Source organism: Mustela putorius, unplaced genomic scaffold, assembly GCF_011764305.1.
Source record: "Mustela putorius furo isolate JIRA1106 unplaced genomic scaffold, ASM1176430v1.1 tig00000145_pilon_pilon_pilon, whole genome shotgun sequence".
NCBI classification, from domain to species: Eukaryota; Metazoa; Chordata; class Mammalia; order Carnivora; family Mustelidae; genus Mustela; species Mustela putorius.
The window spans coordinates 41229621-41250174 of record NW_025421294.1 but is presented as its reverse complement, the minus strand read 5'-3'; the positions used below and the strand labels follow the sequence as shown (position 1 = coordinate 41250174).

Genomic DNA, 20554 nt, shown 5'->3' with positions numbered 1-20554 from the left:
CTTAACACAATGTTAGACCTGGAGGCCGTACTTTTCAAAAATGCTAACTTTTTATTCTAGCTAAGGAGAGTTGAAGCTCAGAGAGGTCAATCCGTTTGCACAAGGTCATCCACTTATAAGCAGTGGTGTGGGGATTCGAACCCTGGTAGGAATGGGTCTATTCTCTCAAAGACCCAGAATAGGGAGATGGTTCCTCCTTTCCCCTTTTCCTAAGGCACCCCTGGCTCCAGAGTTCCATCAGAAGGCTCCCTGGAAGCAGTCTGATGGGGTCTGCCCAGGAACTCAGGAAGGGAAATGAATCCAGATGTGCTTTTCCTCCTTTGCTGCAGCAGAGAGAAGCGACATCCCCTCAGAGTATGGCCAGTTCCCTACCCGCCACCTCCCTGACCCCCTCCCCACTGCCTCTTGCGAAGCCTCTTTTTCACGGGAAGAGTTCCCCCTCTTTGTTCCAGCACACATTGCACATCTACCAATCAATATAACATCTTATCCTCTAAAACATTCATAATGTCTGCTTTCTATGATTCCGGTGGCCACATACCGCGTGCAGCCTGCGTTGCCTTTCCTTTGTAGTAAGTAGTCTTGCGGACCAGCCCCCTCTTTAACGGGGCTGCTGGTTGCTGTTCTTTAAAGAAAGACAAATATTGTTTGGGTTGTCAACACTGAATGACAAGCTTCGGAGGGAGAAGAAAGATGCGTTTGGTGTATGTGTGTGGATCGTGGGGATGTGTTTTGCTATCACAAACGCTCTTAAAATCCAAGACCATGATTTATTTGCTGAATAAAACCTACCGATATTATCATTCTCTAAAGGTATATTGATCACATGGGTCCTTTCTTAGAGAAAGAAAGACTTTTATTTTATTTCCTTCCTGGGAAAAATAGCAGCAGGAAAGGGGTAGTCTAGGTCGGAAATGATTCCGTGTGTGGCAAGTGGCTCCAGGCGTGTGTTTATCTGCCTGAGGATGAGCTGGCTCAGTGGACAATGGGATGCCTGGCCAGCACCGCCAGTCCTCCCGGGAGCATTCCTGGAGACTCTGCACATGGAAGACAGTGGCTGTGAGCATGTGTGTCTGTCTTATGGATCGATCTGCCTGGTGATGCCGAGAGCAAAGGGCCTTGTTAGAGGTCACCTGGGCACACCAGCCGCCACACCCTGCAGTGTCCAGAGTCGCCTCCCACAGCACAACTACCACGGCAGCGGGTGTGACTCCAGGGGTAGGAGCTAGACCAGCGGTGCAGAGGGTTATGGAGGAGGTGTGCATCCTAAAGCTGCAAGGAGCCCCATTTGTTTCCTCCCAACAGAGGAATTGATTAATCTCATACCACTTCCCACTTGCTATACTATCCTGAGCCTGTCATGAGAGTAGATGAATGCAGCAGTCCCTCCATGTGAATTCTTCTTGTCTCGAGAACACACTGCTCCCTGGTCTCAGAGCTGCCTCACGCAACTGTCACCTTGTTCTCATGGCAGACAGGCAGGAGGGGACAGAAAGCCTCTGTGCTTTTGTGAGGGACTAGAATTAGGAAGGCAGAGACAAAATCCCTGTTTTAGTTAGCACCATGGCTGTAAGATGAGAGAGTACAGGTAGAAGTGTGAATGCAGGTGTATTTCCCCAAAGCCCCCCTCTCATCTGCAGTGGTTCTGCCAGGACTCTGGTATCCTATCTGTGACTCATGCTTCCTCTTCAGTGGCATTCCCCCCGGCCATGAGCTTTGCAACCATTTTGGAAGCTGCAAGCTGGAAGTTGGATACAGGCAAGTAACTATTCGGAGCATTCTTGGGAGATAGGTACACAAATCCCATTACTGGTAAAGGGATTTGTGGGCATAACTTCCCTGCAGTGCTTTGAAAATTCATTCCTTTCAATGTATTGCAATACAGTTTGGGGGGGGGGGGGCGCGGAATAAGAGAAATCACTTCACCAAGGTGTGGTTTGAAAGGGATTTTTTTTTTAACTCCTTAAGATTTAAATTTTTTAAACTCCTTAAGACTTAAGGCATTTCCGAGAATATCCCACGTGGTTTTGTTTGTATCTCTTCTCTTAGGCAGAAGGTAATTTTGGCACTGAGAGTGTTCCTAAAAAGGATACCATTAACCCCCTGCAATGGACCCCCTCCTCTTTGAGGAGAAAGCACCGTACTCTACCACATCCCCAAAGGCTGATAAGCAAACTGACCAAGGAAAAAGTCACCAAGCGTATTGATCATTAGCCTGCCTGACTGCAAACTGAGGCTGCCAAACAGACTTATTTTCTATTGACATTCGCGATTCCTCTAAGTTAAATAGCAAGCTGGTCTCTGACCAAGGACAGAGGTTTATTAGAAGACTAATGACTGCTTACAAAGGGAGGTGTCTATTGCTGAGTGAACCCCGACAATATTTAGTAGGTAATTCTGTAGCCCACTGCCCTGTTCAGTCTTTGCTAAGGAGTGGTTTGCTTAGAGAATTCGGGGCCTAATTGGCCACCAGTGAGGACTCTGAGTAAGTTACTAGCAGGATAGTATAGGGGTTGGGAGCTCTGTCTCTGCAGCTACAAACGTCTGGGTGTAAATTTCAGATTTCCCAGTTACTGGCTGTGGATCTTGAGCAAGTCACTCACCTGCCTGAGCTTCAGTTTCCTTATCTGTAATGTAAATTACATTATCACATCCTAGAGTGAGAATGGAAATAAATGGGCTTTCATCCTCTTTAGAATCTTCCAAAGCCATCTGATCTGGCAAAGCCTCTCCAGGGGTACCCAGTCCCCAGTAGCCCCCTTCCCCGTCACCCTGCACTCTCCTTTCCCACTGACCCTACGCCAACCTCAAACACGGTTCCCCAGATGTCAGCCTGAAATGCTTTCTCACTTCCTTTGGGCTTTGGCTCCAGTCCTTCCACCCTTGACCAGTCTACATCTAAACAGAAAAACTTGCAGTTACTCACCCCCATGCCCTGGCATGCCCCACCCTATTCATGCTCTGCTTTTCACTGGTATGAGTGTGGTTTCTATGTCTCCCACTAGAATGTAAGTTCCGTGAGAGCAGGGAACTTTGTTAACTGCTTTATTCCTGGACCCTAGAACATACCCGACGCACAGTAGGTGCTCAAGAAACATTTGCCAAATGATAAGTAATGAATAAATGATGCAATTAACATAATTAGCCCAATCCCTGGCACATTGCCAAAGTAAATGTTAATTGTCACCATCATCATTGAGTAGGCTCATTTGCATGTGTTAATTTTCACTACTGCTTGCAAAAGTGCCTTTGCAGATTGCCTGTGCAAGTTCAGGGTGAGCATTTGTGCCTCTGAGTCCTGATTATTCCACTGTGGTTCTCTCCTCTCAGCAGTGGCACTTTTGGAATTGGCTACACTTCCCACGGGAGTCCTGGCACTGTTGTCTAAATTGGCTGCTGTGGGGTGGGGGGTGCAGGGAGCCCCAGCCGACTTGGTCTCTGAAGGAGCTTTGCCATGGTCTCTAAGGCCCTTGTGAATCTGGCCACGCGCTGAGCCACAAGAACCAGCAGGCAAGGCTCCCTCCTCCTGCTTCCTGAGCCCTGCGTGGCCTCCAGGCTTCCATTTTCAAAGGGAAAGCCCAATCTCTTCCTCCAGTTATGTATCGACAAGCCTGATCTTTAAAGACACCCCCTGCTCCTGGAGGCCTGCTCAGCAAACACAGAGCATCCGTGGCCCCCGTGTTTGCCCTCTTTGACAAGCAGGGGCTGAGCAGCTCTCTGGGAAGCTCTGTTGACATATTGATTGACTCTCTTGTCAGGTTGATCCTCTACCAGCCAATGAACATGGAAGGTTCTAAGTGGCACCCAGCAGGGCCCACACATACCCTAATTACTATTTCAGACGGCCCCCATTCCAAGCTGCCCCTACTCGGGGCCTAACATCTCTGGTCCTGCAGTTGCTGGGGGATTCTGGTACCTGCAGGCAACCTTTCCCCTTGAATCTTCCCTTCTTCCCTCTCGGGGCATTTCTCCAAGAGCCCCTCCGGCGCAAACACAGGCCACCTCGCTAAGGAAATACCACCCAGACTCCAAGAGGGTCTGTTTATTATTCTTGCTGAAATCTGGGATCTGTGTGTGGTCTGTCCGCCCTGCCTTGGTTCACTTTCAACATTGATGAAAGTTCTCTCCACTGAGCCAGAGGGATACTTGCAGGGATTGGCTGCCTCTCGTGTTTTTAGTGGCTGATTTCCCAGCTGCCGCCTGGATTACACGAGCTTCCTCTTGGAGCTCTTCCCCGTTCCATCCTTGCTGACCCATGGAGCCCCATTGTTCCATCAGAGGGTCTCTCTGGAGCAGCACCTGCCAAATCATGATAAATTGTGCGTTTTGGCTGTCAATGGGGGTGAGTCCTGTGAGGGAGAGGACCTCCCAAACTCATTTCACTTCTGACCCTAGGATGGTCTGAACAGGACCTTTTGGGGAGGAGCTGCTAGAGGATTTGCGGGGAGCGAGAGAGGGGACCACCCCTCTGCATCCAAGGAGCCTCGTTGGAGAAAACCTAAGTTGATGAGGCTGGCGTTCACCCAAGATCTTGAGACTTTCTAACTCTGAATCTGAGAGTGGATCACAGCTGGATATTTAATGACATAATATTTAAAGAGCTATTTGTGCTGTTGCTGTTCATAGAAGCAAATGTAGTGACCCTAAGTACGGAGCGGTCCTAGCTTTTCCTGGCTGGTTTTTAGAAAGGATCCTGACTAAATACATAAATAACTTGAAGGGAGGAATGCACAGATGCCCGTTGTGTATAAATGGGAGGTCTGACTGGGCTTACACAGTAGTCCTTCCCTGCAGTTCTGCTTTCTGAGTTTCAGCGGTCTGGAAGCAGGTGCTGCTCCTACAGATGGAGTGGTCAGAAGGTCTGTAGTAGCTAAATGCTGTGCCACAGTGCCCACGCCATTCACCTCACTTCGTCTCATCACGGAGACATTTTATTGGCTCATACCATCGCAAGAAAACGGGCGAGGACAGCATAGTGAGATACTTTGAGAGAGAGAGACCACCTTCACACAACTTTTATGACAGTATATTTTTATATGGTTCTGTATTATAATGAGTTATCATCATAATCTCTTACTGTGCCTCATTTATAGAATAAACTTTGTCATAAGTGTGTATATAGTGTTCAGTACTGTCCACGGTTGTAGGCATCCATGGGGGGTCTTGGCACACATATGCCCCGTAGGTAAGTGGGGGCTGTGCTAAGTGAACGTCTCCAGTCAGGGAGGTCTCAGCCATGCTGTTAAAACAAAGAACCCAGGCTCTGAGCGGCGTTTGGCACTAACAGTTTATTTCTTCACTCCTGCTGTGTCTTCTCACGGGTCAGCCACGGCTCAAGACTGAACCATGGCTGACCACGTGGCAGAGGGCAAAAAGGCATACAAGTGTGTGTGCTGCCGGGTCACGTGGCCGCATCTGAATCCAACAAGAGGAGGAGGTGTATCCCCTCATGAAGGGGTGCTGCATATAGAAGATGGTCACTCAGCAACCACAGCGTGGTGATCGTTGAGTTTCAAGAAAGAGACAAGGTTTGCCGAGATCCCATTGCAAACCAGAATTTGTACCCAGATCACTGTGGAATACGAAGCAGATAACCACTTCCCACTGTAATCTCCCTCTGATTCTGAAACCCCCGGGGGGATCAAACCTCGTAGTCAAGTTTCTTCGTCTGCGCAATGGGGATAGGACAGTACCGTCCTGAATGTAAGCCGTGACTCTTGACGAAGATGACCTCTGCAGAGTGTCTCCTATACTGCGGGCCAGAGGCGGGTTCGGGGATGGGCGGCAGGCCTTGACAGACCCTCCTTGGGGCAGACTCGCCCCTATTGCTGCCAGCACTCTTGTATGCCACCCTTCATACCTCTGTGGCGTGGGTTTTGATTTACGAGAGTACAATGTCCTGCAGTCCAACCCTTCGTATCTGCCCCCAGGTGTCATTATCTATCCTAATAAACATTTATGGAGTGCCTCCTAGATTCAAGACCCTCTGCTGGATCTCTGGAGATAGATGCTCGACCTCTCCCAGGCCCTCAGCAGCCAGTACTCCCCCTGGAAAGGGAAACCTTTTCAGAAGGCAAAGGGAGAGGTGGTTGGAGGGAATGGATTTCTCGGCCCCAGCCATAGAGCAAATCAGTAGCAGAATAAGAAACAGATTTCTCATTAGTCAGGAAACTCATTTACTTCACAGCTCCCCTGGGTCCTTATCCTAAGGACACTTTCGTCCATCCCCCCTAGGCCAGAAAGATAGTTGCATTTTCTTACTCAAGAGAGAAGAAATAGCTGATCAAGAAAAAAAAAAAGAAAAAGAAAAAAAAGTACAAACAAAAGCCTATTTCAGACTCCCTCCCAAAAAACAAAAGAAGGTGGTTATACCCCTGATATAATTCTCACTTATTTACTTAACGTTCAACTCAACAACAGAAAATATGCCCAAACTTGAGTTTCATCTTTGTTGCCTCGCTTCTGCGGGGACGACAGAGCTCACACTCTGCAGATCTGGCTTTTCCCCTTTCCCATCTCCCTCTCACTTTCTTATTTTTCTTTTCGCTTCTGGGAGCTGTCTGAGCAGTTACTTGTCAACTCTGACCCTCACCCTTCTCATCCCGTCTCTAGTCTTCCTGTTCTCAGAATACTTTTTTTTTTTTTAATTTTTTAATAAAGAGCTGCTATGGAATCCAAAACAAAAAGGGAAGGGCGAGCATCCCCGGAAACAGAGAAGACACGGTTTCATGAATGCTCTCTTTCCATGCAGCAAGATGAGGGTTTTATCTGCTTGCTGTCCTCTCAGTTGATGGTCACAGCATGCTCCTGGGGTATTAGAAGAGGGGAACGACTCTGAAAAGAGATCTCACACTAATGGGGCACCAGGGAGGCTGCCGTTCTTGCCTAACAGAACCCCGCTTCCTTCCGTAGATGCGAAAATCCGGGCTTTGGTAGGTCTGAGTCCCAGCCGTGCCAGCACCTGTCCGCATCTGTATTAGAACACAAGGAGACACTCCTTCCTCCCCTCTCCACCCCCCCCCCCGCCGTGAAAGAGCCACCCCTCCACATCAGCAGCAGCCTAGCTCCAGGCAAGCCCCAAGAACCCAAGAGCAACATTAAAAAAGGAATCCTTCTAAAATAGCTAATTCCTTGGCTTCCTTCACCTGGTAATTACAAATCAGAAGCTATCGTTATCTTGAAGCAGCCATGATTAGTTCTCATTTCCTGACCTCTGTACAGTTTTCACTGTACAGAGAAATATGTCACTATTTGAGGCAACGGAATCCGGTCTCTTCAAGTGAGTGACCTACATATAACGGATAAACTGCAAGAGAAAATTAGGTGTTACCTTGACGGAAACTGTACAGTAAATGTCACTTATTCTTATTAGTATTTATCATCTCAAAGAGTTGCCTTGCACTTCAAAGTAATGTATGGGGGGAGTGGAATGTGGTTCTGCGATGGGGAAGTATGTAAGAAAAAAGCAGACATATACCCAGGGACTACTTGGCACCTTAATCTGCGGCCATCAATCTGAGCTGTATTGTTTGAAGATAGGTTTTTAACCTTAATAGAATGCAGCCTGACTTTAAGTGGTGGGAGGCATGCAGAATTAATTGCTGTGTGAACAATTTCCTAAGCATTGTTAATTGCGTTTCCTGTGGTTAATTGTTTCTCCCATCCCGCATCATACTCACAACCTTTCCCTGTCAACAGCCCTGTCTCTCCTGCAGTCCCGGAACCGTAGCCACAGCATCAACCTGTGTCCAGTTGAAATGCCAGACAGACGGGGTGCTGCCCCCGTTATTGTTTGAACAGGCAAGATGCAGAGGAATGAACTCCTTATTTATTTGCAAATGAAGCATGTCTTCAATAGGGACTTTGAAAGAATAGAGGTGTTTGGGATTTGCCTTTCCCTCCCAGCCATTGTTTTGACAACAACTCACCCAGAACCAGAGGAGGTGGGGGAATTGAGCTTGCTAAACCCCCAGGGAAGAGGGGAACTGGCACAGGGTGACGAGGAAGACCAGAAGGTTGGAAGGAAGTTTGTGTTTGGAGGTGTACCGGTGCACAGGGAAGTAAAGCAAGACAGACAGGCTTGCCTCCTTAGCACAGCGCCTTTGTGCTCTGGCTCATTCTGTCCCGTAGTGTGGCGATGTGGGCGCAGGGTGTGAGAGAGAAGAAAGTGTAATAGTAATATTTTCCGGAAAGGGCCCTGTTCCACCACCGCCCCCCAAGCTTTTCCCACAATGGGCTGAAAGGGATGCACTTAGCAGGACAAGCAGTTGGAAAGCTTGCTAACCCAGGGTAGCTACGGTCACACTGCAGACAGGTCCCATTTGGCTAGTCCCATTTTGAAACCGATTTATGTTGTGAGTAGTTTGGGTGAAGCTATCCTTGCCAATGCCCCGGGACCACCAGTCTATCAACAACCGTGTCTACACTGCGGGGGAGGCTGGACACGATGGAGCAGAATCCTTGACAGTGACTCCAAAGGGACATTTCCCCCTCCTTGGTAGCACCATTCAGACTGTCTGAACTAGGGTCTCTCTTACTTCCTCCGCCCACCTTCCAGATTCTCTCCCCGAAGGCGGTGAACAGAAGCCCAGGGAGAGAAGTCCTAACCACCCAGATCTACTTGCTTTCTGTATTTAGCTAATCCCCATGGCCCAGGGCAAGCGGGTTTTGAACTGCAGCTTCCTACAATGGCAATCACTTGGCAAAGGCACCCGGCCCTCCCCCTTGACATTTGCATTGCTGGATTATCTATTCATATTTTCGTTACTTTGTCTCTCCTGCAGCAATGCATCTGCTCGGACTCAATTGGCAACTGCAGCCAGCAGACGGGCACACCTTTAACAATGGGATAAGGACCGGCTTACCAGGAAACGATGATGTGGCAACAATGCCATCTGGAGGCAAAGGTGAGGTTACAGCTGCTGCTTGCCCTCTTGAGGTCACGGGGAAATTCAGAGCTCCCGCCAATGGGTTCAGGTTTTCTAATCCAAATCTTGGAAGGTACGCGAAAGGGAAAAGAAATGGGGGGGGGGGCCAAAATGGTCCCTTTTTGCCCCTGTTCAAAGCTGTTGGCTGTTCCTGTCTGTTAGCTGTGTTTGGCTGGAGTCACTGAGTTGGCACGGTGCCTTCTCTGTGCCATGTGCATACCTGTGCTATCTGGAGCGACTTGAAAGCCTCCCAAGGCCCGAGCAGAAGCAGCAGCAGCAGCAGCAGCAGCAGCAGCAGCAGCCGGAGAAAGTCCTGCCTAATCACGAAAGCCGAGAGCAGCAGGCGGCACACGCCACTAGACCAGAGCCCTCTCCCCAGAGGAGAGCTGCAGCCTCCCCAGGGAGGAAGCGCTGCCTGGCATGAAAGAGATTCTAAGCTGTTCCGCTTTGGGAGAGAATAGAAAAGAGTTTTGACAACTGGGGAACAAAGCTCCTCTTCTCAGAACAGCAAAGGGGGCCATGGAAATGTTTATTGAAGCAATTAAGCAACTGTATTCTTGTAGGAAAAAAAAATAGGTGCTAACAAGGTGCTAAGAAGGAAGAGAGAAACAGGACTGCAGGGAGGCGGGGAAGTGGGGCAGTTAATAAAACCACAGCAGCCTCCAGGCACCCAGTGGGCTGTGCCTGATTCTGGATGGAAATCACCAACATGTGAGGTGGTACAGAAGGGCTTCTCCAAACACAGACGCTTCCACTCTGCCTCTTAGCACACCTGGGCAGTTGGCCCCCACATTTCTGAAAATACCCCACAGAGGTATTTCAGAGACAGGAAAGGAAGGAATGTTTACTGGACCCGTGGTGTGTGCCAAGCTTAGCATTTCCTGCCTTCAGCAGCTTTAACGGGAGGGAATCATCTCAGGGAAACTGAGGCCCAGGATGTTTTAGAAACTTACTCCAAATCAAACACCTAGGCAGGGACGAATTTAAACTCAAGTCTGTGCCTTGTGCATCTTTGGGCAAGATGTCAGCGTTTTCCTTAGCGCAGTCATTTTCCACAGAGAAGTTTCTAGAATTCATCTTCCCCCAGAGGAGTTCGTGAGTCATCCTGAAGTGCTGATGGTGCTTCAATTATTCTCCCCAGAGTTGTCCTAATGGTTTTGAGTGTGACTTTTTTGTCTTTTTATCTAATCTTTAAGAATCACTTTACTCATCTATCCTAATCATAATACTAAATTACCTTTAAGTAAGCATGAAAAACTTTTATCTAAGAATGAAATTCTATGCCTTCCTTTATCAGGTAACTATAACTAGACCTAAAGATGGAGAGTGTATTTTGCCTTAATGGACCGTGTTCTGCCTTAACTGACCAAAAAGCCTGGAGCCTCCTATGTGCTGTCCGTTCTGCTCTAGTACTTGACACCATCCACAACTCCCGTTTCCTTTATGACAGTGGTCTTCCACGGGGTGTTGTGGACCCCAGGGGACACTGGGCAAATGACTGAAGACTTCTTTGGTTGTCCCAATTAGAGGAGGTGAAAGTGGCATTTAGCAGGGAGAGGCTGAGCTGCAGTTCAACATCCCACGTGCACAGGACAGACCCTGCAGCGAAGAGCGATCCTGCCCAAGAGGTCCACAGTGCTGCTCTTTGAGAAACGAAGCTTTAGAGGGTCTCTGCTTTGTTTGATCCATGAACGCCCTTTAATCTGCAAGTCAGCAGCTCCCTGTCCTTTGAGAAAAACGCAGGACACACATTTGAAAGTGAATGTGCATATTGGCTCATCAGGCCCAGGGATGTATTTCGTACGTGTCTACATCCTGAAGTTACACACACATGCTTTTTTTTTTTAATTTTTTATTTTTTATAAACATATATTTTTATCCCCAGGGGTACAGGTCTGTGAATCACCAGGTTTACATACTTCACAGCACTCACCAAAGCACATACCCTCCCCAATGTCCATAATCCCACCCCCTTCTCCCAACCCCCCTCCCCCCAGCAACCCTCAGTACACACAAATGCTTTTTAAATAGCATCCCTTACCAAAGAGAGTCGCTGATAGGCATTAACTTCCGTAAATTAAGGTCAGCCGCTCTGCGCATTCGTGATTAAGTTGTGTTTCCAACGGCCACCCCCACGTGAGCATCCCACACCAGCAAGATGGTAGATTGCTGCGGAGAACAAGTCCTAACTAAGAGTACAGTGTCTCTGAATTAACAAATGAAGAAACGCTTTCCTTGGTGTCTTTGGAAAAGACCACAATGTTCCCCTCTGATGCAATGTGCTCTCGAAAATGTTGTGTAAGTCCTATAACATCACCAGTTCTTTTCCAAATGAGTTATGAGACAGAGAAGTGGTGGCCAAATTGTTGTCCAATGAATTTTGTCAATAGGATTCTTATGAAAAAGTGTGAGAATTTAAAATTGCTTAAACTTGAAAGAAAACTGGGAACATCTCCTTTCTGAACACCAAAATAGTACTCTTCCTAAGACTGAAGATAGCAGATCTCTTAAGCTGTTGCAAAGTTTGGTTTAAAAAAATAATAATAATAACTAGAAAGATTTTCGTTTTCTCACACCCCCCTACGTCTTTTTTTAAAAGTGACCTCAGGTTTTGGTTTCTTTACGCAGGGACCTCCCTCCTCCCCACTCCCCAATTCTATACATTTAGATAACCTGAATCAATTCCAATCGACTAGTTTTCCAGTGTTTCAAAGAGACAATCAAGATATATTGGCAATAAGTTAATTAAATAACACCCCCTCCATTTTTTTGTGGTATACGATAATCCTTCACTCCGATAATGTTTTAATCAAGATACACCACACATTGCCAGGGAGGTTAATCTTATTAAGCAATTACTGGGTAACTATCCAGCAGAAGCAAATTAAAATGTAAGCAAAACAAGGGTATGTGAGTTCCAGCTAAGATGCCACATCGATAGAGATTTCATTACTTGGTCTTTAGGAGTGTTTACATTGCTCAGATTTAGAAAGGAGCCTAATAGACAGGGCAGCCTACACACTCTGATATGTTAGTGGAAACAAAGCACTTGATTAATTAGTTAGGAGAGTATGTTCTTTGGGCTTTGTCTTCCCTTTTCCATTTGTTGTTGTTCATCGTTTGTTTTTTTCTCTGTTCTCTCTTTCAATCAAACCTTCATGTGGTTGATTTGGTGGTTGGGTTTCACCTCAAGAAAAGGGAGCCCACAGACTGCCAGAATCACTCACCATCTCGAGTGTATTTCTATGTTAAAAGGAATGAACTCATACATCTTCATTACAAGAGCACAGAGCACTTTTTCTATAGATCTGGGATTAGATAAGCCTTGAGAACGAAGATTCAATACAGTGTTCTGACCTGGTCAGATAACATAAGGGAATCCAGTTTGATTGGCTAGGCCCAGAGGCAAAGACTACAAGAGCTTTTAAAGGGCATATCCTATGTAGCCAATTTGTGCGCTGATCTTAAGAAAGAATGAACTCCCAAGTAGAATTTCATGGATCATTCTCAAAACCCATCATTCATTTTAAATTTAAGGTGTCCTCTATATCAGGGGTCAGCAAATAACATCTCAGGGACGAAATCAGGCCAGCCGTGTATTTTTGCCAATAAAGTTTTATTGGAGCACAGCCATGTTCATTCATTGCCTATGGCTGCTTTTGCTTTTGCACTGCAACAATGGAGCTGAGCAAATGCAACAGAGATGAGATGGCCCACTAAAGCCTCAAGTCTTTGTTATCTGACCCATTATGGAAGTTTGCCTGATGCTCTGTATCATTTGCAAGCCCATTTCTATTTTCCTTGGACTGTTCCGCAACAACAAATTATAGGAGATGAGGGAGAAGAGGCCAAACTCCCAATATATCAGCCTCTCCTTCTTGACCCAGTGATGGACATATTTTTGGTAACATTCCATCGACAGATCCTCTGTAATAGAAGACTCTAGAGTTGGTCCAGCTGGTTGCAGCTTCCAGCTCCATCACTCAGCTGCATGCATACAAGCAGGTCATGTGTCCTCCCTCAGCCACCGGTTCCTCATCTGTAAAACGTACCTCTCACCCACTTGGCATCCAGTATAAGTGAGACGATGCTTGTAAAACACAGTGTGTGGTTATCAGGAGCTTAATAAGAGATTTGTGAATATTAGTTGTCACTGACATCAGCACGCCATCTCTCAGTTGCTCTATTTAACAAGCATCCCCGGGCTGCCACTTCTTGTGAGGTGTCGTATTTTCCAAAGGTGAAGGCTGCCTTCAGAATGTCAAGATACACCATCGTTCCGCTTCATCTTTTTCCTTCCCTTTCTAAGAATTAGAACAAACCCAGATGTGAAGACTTGTTCCCAAACATTTGCTTGATGAGGTCAGTGGGAAGCAAGACTTCCCATTCAAAAGGGCCAATGTGCAAAACAAGCTGGCCCGTCCCCCACAGCATTATTGTCTCGCTGCAGCGCGTGTTCCATCACTGCCAGCCTGTCTGTTTTAAGCCCCACCATTCTCGGTTTATAACTCAGCTGTAAACATTTATTTGTGCCTGGAGCACATTTCTTTCCTACCCTTTGAAAAAAAAAAATCAGAATTTCCAGATGGTATGCAAGTTGGAAAAAAATGGCAAAGACTGTTATTCTGTTTAGAAACATGTTTTTCTACACTTGCCCTTTCAGCAAAAACTTCATAATGATTTTTACTAGTTGGCTTAATGCATGGTACTAGGAGCCAGATTAGCAGGGAGGTTGGTAATTCTTCCTCTGGCTCTTGTCAGGCTCTCAATGAACACAGCCCAGGGTTTCAAAATGATCACTTCCCTACATGGGGCTTTTTCAAAGTCAGTGAAGTTCCCAGAAGGGCGAGGGTGGTTATGTTTGAGCCAACCAGCACAATACTGCACGTCTCCTGGCAAAGAAACCAATAGCCCACACACTAGTGCAACAATTCCCCTCATTTTGGAAGCCATCTTACACTCCCTTTGTTATAGATGAGTATTGCTTAAGAGCCTCATCTTGGTGATTTCGGCTTCTCATTGTGACCCGCCACCCCCTTCTAAGCTGTATAGTTTCTGTTGAACATGACATCCCTGTGGCTTGACACGTGTACTAACAGCCAGATAATCAATTTCCCTCCCTAGTGCATTAGTCCTCACTTGTGTTGGCACGTTTCTCTTTCAGAGTTGACCTGTACACCCACAGGGGGCTCTCTGCTGTGTGCTTGGATGCACACCCCTTTGCGTGTCTTGTACTTACCCCAGCATCTGAAAAGCAGTGAGCGCAGCAGTTAGATACATGGGTTCTGAAAACAGTCAGATGTGGCTTCCGATCCCGGCCCCACCATGTAAGAGCTGTGTGACCTTAGGCAAGTCACTGTATCTCTAGGTCCTCTAATCTGAAAACTGGAAAAATTCTAAGGTACCAGGAGCAGTAACCACTCAGTAAATTGTAGCTGCTATAAATAAGACTAATAAACCGAACTACAAGTGCATGCGGCATCACGTTCAACCAAGTGGTCAGATATATAAATGACTGTTAACCCCCTTAGTGGCAAAGAGTTGGCCATTTTTATCAAAGGTGAAAAATTGGGATTTCAAAAGATGTAGAGGCCACATGTAGTCCCAAGTGCTGAAGGATTTTATAAAAATCATTATTGCTATGCGATGTTGTGAACACATCACGGGAACAGTGAAAGCTCAGGATAGAAATCTATTCCTGAAGAAAAGGCAGCCAGAAGCAGGGTGAAGGCTGACGGGCTGCCGATGACTCAGACGAGCTCTAGTGAGAGGCAATGAATCTAATGTCCTTAGGAGAATCTTTTTGCCTATCTCTTGGTTAAACAGAACCCTCAGATGGTTGTCCTGATTCCCAAATAAATGGAAACGAGGTGTAATGACTGAAGCAATATTCTGAATTCGACTTTATTTGCAATAGATAAAACTATGTGAGGCAGAATAATCTGTAAGGCAGATTTATGCCGAGGTGCCTCTGGAGCTCGGTTAAGTTTAGGAAGTATTAATATGAGGCTTCATTTCCCTGGTATGACTATGAGTCCATTCCCGTTATCACTTGTTTGGGGAATAGTCTCGCTGTTTCCATAAATGAATTATGGCAACATTTTCTGAAATGATTAGCTCCTAATGTGGCTACGGAAGGCTGTCGTTTTGCTCGACATCAGTCTTATTTAACTGGTTGGAATTTTAGGTACATGTTTCTGAAATAGGCAATAGCTTCACATTTACATGAGCAATCTTCCGTGGAGTTATAGAGGTAGCCTAGCCTGCAAAATTGATCATTAGAGTGTTCCCTCAAAAATCCCAGAAATCTTATCTTGAAGCTGGAGATAAACCAGCCAGGACAATCATGGAGCACGGGCTTCTTAGGGCCAAATGATCACCATGTCCCCATTTTGTCCAGCTCCTAGGTAGGGAGCAAAGTCTGTCAGGGAAGCCACAGTTCAGGGAGATGGAGGTGGGACTCTGTGCTGCTTGCCAGGACGCCATGCTCAGTCCCTACCTAGAACCCAAGGGTGGGGGCCAAACTTTCGGTTGGTGATTGCGGAATGGCTGTTTAAATCTTCTTCTCTTGATGCCACCATTCCCAGCCCACACAGGGTCCAGATGACCTTGCCCTGTTGTCTGGATGAAGGATCATGGGAGTATGACATACATCCCAACTCTTGATGTTGACCAAAAATTATCTAGTGCTATATAGTCGATGCTTGACAAGTGTTTGTTGCATGAAGTATGAATGAATGACGCACCCGGCATTGCTCGGGACATTCATTCATTATTATTAAATAAAGAAAATCCAGCAGCTTTCACTGAGGCAGGCTGCACAGAATTGTCCATCTGAGAAGCCGCTCGAGTATTACATCAACATCTGGAATTGGGAGCCCATGAAAACAGACTTTGTTTTCTCTTTCCTTAGCAGCTTCCTTCACGTGACAGGTCCCTCCCTGTCTGTAGACACACTGATCGCTCATTGAGTACTGATGTCAGCTGCCCTGGAAAGTGACTTCCTGTTTCACTGAGTCTTATGCCACCCCTTGGCCCTTTTTTAGTTCATTGTGCCTATATGAGGGAAGAGTCTATTTTAATTAGACCATCACAAATTTATACTCCAAATCTGCAGTAAATAGCTACAGCTGTGTGTAGGCAGCACAAGATCTGGGTAGAAAGATATGGACGTACCATAAACTGGGTACTGCCTATGTTACCCTAGTTCATCTTCAGAAGCAACCCCATTATACAGATGAGTAGACAAACCCAGAGAGGGACAGTGGATGGCCCAAAGTCACACAGCTAGTAGTTGTCAGAGCTGAGATTCAAAGCCAGGGCTGACAAAACTCCACTGTGCAGCAGGCCTCCTGAGGTCTCAGGTCTTCTCAGTAAGGACATCCACACCCAGGGATGGCAAGGAAGATAGAAACCTTTCCTTGTTGCCTGTCTCTCAATGGCACACTGTTAAGAATTAGCCAACTTTGTGGTCCTAGAATAGCTAGCAGTGCCAGTGGGAGCCCAGGTTCAGATCCTCCTTAGTGGGACTGGGAGCCTGGCTCAGGGTCCCGGCCTCTTTGACCTTCAAGAGCAGCACAGACATTCTGTCCTGGACACCAGCCCAGGGACTTTCCCTCCCGGGACAGAGTCCGGAGATGGTTCCCCACACAGGTTCCAGCAGGTTACAAAAGCCACTGTTCCTTTTTATCTCCTTTGAGGCAATGCTTGCATCACATATTTTTTTCCTTTTTGTTCTTTTTAAAATTACAGAAGTTCTGCATATTCATTTTAAAGATTTGTTAAGTATATAGAAAAAGCTTTTTTCGTTGGCTATAAAGAATGTCAGTGTAACAGCTGGCAAATCTGAATCAGATCTATAAATTAGAAATAGCCTTGTATCAATGTTAATTTTCTGTTTTTGAGAACTATACGGTGGTTATGAGAAAGAATATCATTATTTTTAGGAAAAACGTATAGAAATATCAGGAGGTAAAGGAACAGTCTTCTGTAATTTAGTCTCAAGATTTCAAAAAAAATAGAATCGTAGAACAAATGTGTACTAAATTTATGGAATCTGGGTGAAGGATATGCAAGACTTCCTTGTATGGTTTTTTTTTTTTAATTTTCTGTAAACCTGAAATTATTTCAAAAATGAAGATTGTATATATATATGTGTGTGTGTGTATATATATATATATATATATATATGTATTTGTGGGCAGCAGTGAAAACTCCATTTTGCAAAAGCATAATTCAGCTGCGTATCTCGAGAATTCAGTTTGAAAGTAGTCACTAACCTTTAACAATAGCGTGACTTATGTTAAATGAATTGAATTTATTCAAAGTGAAATCTGATAGTCCTGCTCCCTCCCATGGGCTAAACTCACACACACACACACACACACATACACACACACACTTATACCCTTTGTAGCATGTACCCAGAGATGCCACCCACCCCTCAGTCTGCAGAATACCGTAGACTCCAGTAGAATGCCCCTTAAGATATCTGTGGGTCCCAACTACTCTTGTGTAGTTAAGGACACTGAGACCTGAGAGCTAGATGGGCCTCGAACTTAGCAGCTGCTTAGTAGCAAGGAGGAGAGTTCGTTCAACCAAAGAGTTCATTTACACCGCTGTTCCTTTCCACAGAAAGGTCCAATGTCTTTAAATTTCAGGATTAGGACCCATGGCTTTTGGTTATTAATCTAAAGACCTTTCCACTATATTCTAGCTCCCCTGGTTTGCTTATTGATTTATAAGGGTTCACACAAAAGATAAATTAAGAGTTTACTCATGATTTTTGAAAAGGATCCATAGGCAGGGTTTCGTTAAATAGTAAATTTCCTCATAAAGCTTTCGAGCTTTTTTTTCCTTTCTTTTCTTTTCTTTTCTTTTCTTTGTGTGTGTGTGTGGGGTGAGTCAATTTACATGCAATTTTTCAAAGCAAATCTTCCTTAAGGCTCCCGTTTTACCTAGCAGTTGCAGGCATTATGTTAAGACGCCCCATCTGATGGACAAGTGAAACTTGATTCAGTTCAACAAGTTCAAATCACCCATGGTTTGCCAGGTGCAAACTCCAGAGAATCCAAAGATGCATTTGCAACTCTGCCTGACCACAGGGAGTACAGTGTCTAACATGAGGGACTTAGGAAGGCATGCAAGATCCATTAGAGGACCAAACAGCAGGTGCTAGACCCTGAGGTACAGCTGAGTGTAGATGCTATGAATACTGAGAAAAGGAGCCTATTTGTCTGTTGGTAGGAGTGAAGACAAGGTGAAAAAAAAGGGGGGGGCATCAGTGTGAAGGTGTGGCTGAGCAGGACCTTAATTTCAGTGCTCCTCAATAAAGCAGGTTTACCAATAAAGTAACCTAGTTGATAAAGTGGCCATACCAGCTCCTGGAAAGTCCCACCAAAAATCAGTAGTGGGAATAGATCCAGACCACCAATTTTACACACGTTCCCATAATTAAGTCTGTGTCAGAAGAATTCGACTCTCTCTCTCGATTGATGGGAACACAGATACATAAACATGTATATATACACATATGCGTGTATACATACATGTAGATCACATATCCATGCAATGTTTCTTTCTTTTAGAAAATTCTTTACTCAACAAAGAAAGCCACATGCTTTTCCTCCTAGTTTTTCATTTTTTAAGTTAATTAAATGGGACTAACTAGCGTTTATTTTGCTATTATTATGTGCTAGGCCCTGGACAAGCCCTCCTTTGTGTACTCCCATTTGTTGTTCTCACCCTATAAGACATTGACTTTTATCATTTCCATTTTACAAAAAAAAATTTAAAAAAAAAGGAGGTCCAGAGAGGTTAAGCAAATTGCTAGAGGTCACACAGCAAGGAAGAACCAGAGACAGAATTTTAACCCAGCCCTCTCTGGCTTCAGGATGGGACTTTAGAGACTGGGATGTGAAGGAGGGGAGCCTATGAAACCCTAGAGGAGGTGTGAATACTGAAAAGTCAGCCTGTCCTCACTGCTGACTGCAGCTCCTACCGAAGGCAATGTCCTGAAGTTGGGTCTAGTGAAAGAATGGGGATCCCACTACTATATGAACCAGACCCCTGAGGCTCTGTGTCTGAATTTCTCCAGAGCAACTGCTCTCTGGCAGCTGGCTCCCTTGCGAATCTCCTGCATCCTCATTTGGCTTGACATTATCAAAATCCGTTAAGGTTTCAGCAGTAGATTAGCGGGCTCGTGGGTGCTGATTTCCTGCTTCTTTTTCATATCCTGTCATTAACCCAGCAACCCCTGAAAGCCCAACAGACATGAAGGAAAGCCCGTCTTATTAAGTTTAAAGATGAATAATTTCTTTAAAATTCTTTTTTTATTTTAAATGAATTCTCTAACTTGTTGCCACACTATGATGGCTGGGGTTACTTTTGGTCTCTAAATTTTTCTTCACCAGGGGTCTTTTCTATTACACCCCTTCCTTACCAGGTCCTTATATTATATCCCTTCCCCCAAAAGGCCTTAATGTGGGGGGAGGGGCAAGTCTGCCAACAGCAGCATTTTTAAGTACAAATTAGTTTCCAAATTATAATAATTAGAGCTTCTGATTAATGGATGATAACAAGTGTTTCCCCCGGACATGTCATTATTTCAGCAAAATAAACAACATTCTGTTTAGGCTGAGAGCCTTACAGATAATAATAATAATGATAGCTAATTTTTATTTAGGACTTATGTTGTACCTAAAATTATATTTAGAGCTTTGCATGAATTAGCTCATTAAATCCTCATAACAACCCTGTGAAATAAATAAGTGTCCCAACAGTACAGTCATGGGGACTGAGGCCCAGAAAGCTGAGACACTTGGCAAGTGTCAAAGCCGGGATTTGAACCAGGGCAACCTCAGCCCAGAATCTCTGCTCTTCCATACTGTGTAGTATTCTTCCCCTCATAAAGAAGTATTCCATGTCCATTACCCACATAACATGTTTGAGAAGCAAACCATCTAGCTGCATTCTAAAGGTCTGACCCATTTGGGACTTACTTGTTTCTTCTTAACGATATTATGTGATGAAAGCTTCCACACTTCCTTTAGAAGCCCGTGCCCTGGTTTTTTTTTATTCTCAAGGTCAAGAGTTTCTTTTTAAAGTCCAAATCATTGTTTCTCCTGCTTTATTTTAAGCCCTTGTTGACTTTTTATTTGATCTGCTATTGAGCTAAATAAAAATGAATCATCCCTTCTCTTATTTAAAAAAAAAACAAAAACAAAAGGAAGGAAAAAAATAAAACCACTTCATACCCTCAAATCATCCTGTGTTTTTTTTTTTATAATTTAGATATGGAAAACCTTCAGAGAGCCAAACATTTCTCCTCTCCATTTTACAGATGGAGAAAGTGGCACCAAGGTCATTTAGGAGTCTTGTCTTAATGCAGGGGCCAGATAGTAACAGACGAGGGTTGCAAAGTCAGGCAGCTTCACTAACCCTTCGTGCCAGCCTTCAGCAATCCCATGACCTCTCCTGACTGTCCAAACCTTTTGCATGGAATTGCAGCCAAAGATAGATAAATATTTTCAGAAAAGCCCATCTGTTACAGAATGCAGAAGGGAGCTTGATTCTCATCCTATGCCCATGAGGCTAAAGAAGTCTTCCAACCCATGAGGCCATCAGCG

The 20554-nt window shown here is 45.2% G+C and overlaps 1 protein-coding gene across 4 annotated transcripts in view; it reads left to right on the top strand.

The window, feature by feature from the left end:
- Window positions 1-20554, top strand: part of TENM2 (teneurin transmembrane protein 2) — a 1128378-nt gene that overhangs the window by 907007 nt on the left and 200817 nt on the right. For all 4 annotated transcript variants that reach the window (XM_045075622.1, XM_045075621.1, XM_045075624.1 and 1 more), the window contains one exon: window positions 8784-8906. In XM_045075622.1, the coding sequence (XP_044931557.1) occupies window positions 8784-8906 (123 nt within the window). The remainder of the gene's footprint in view (window positions 1-8783; window positions 8907-20554) is intronic.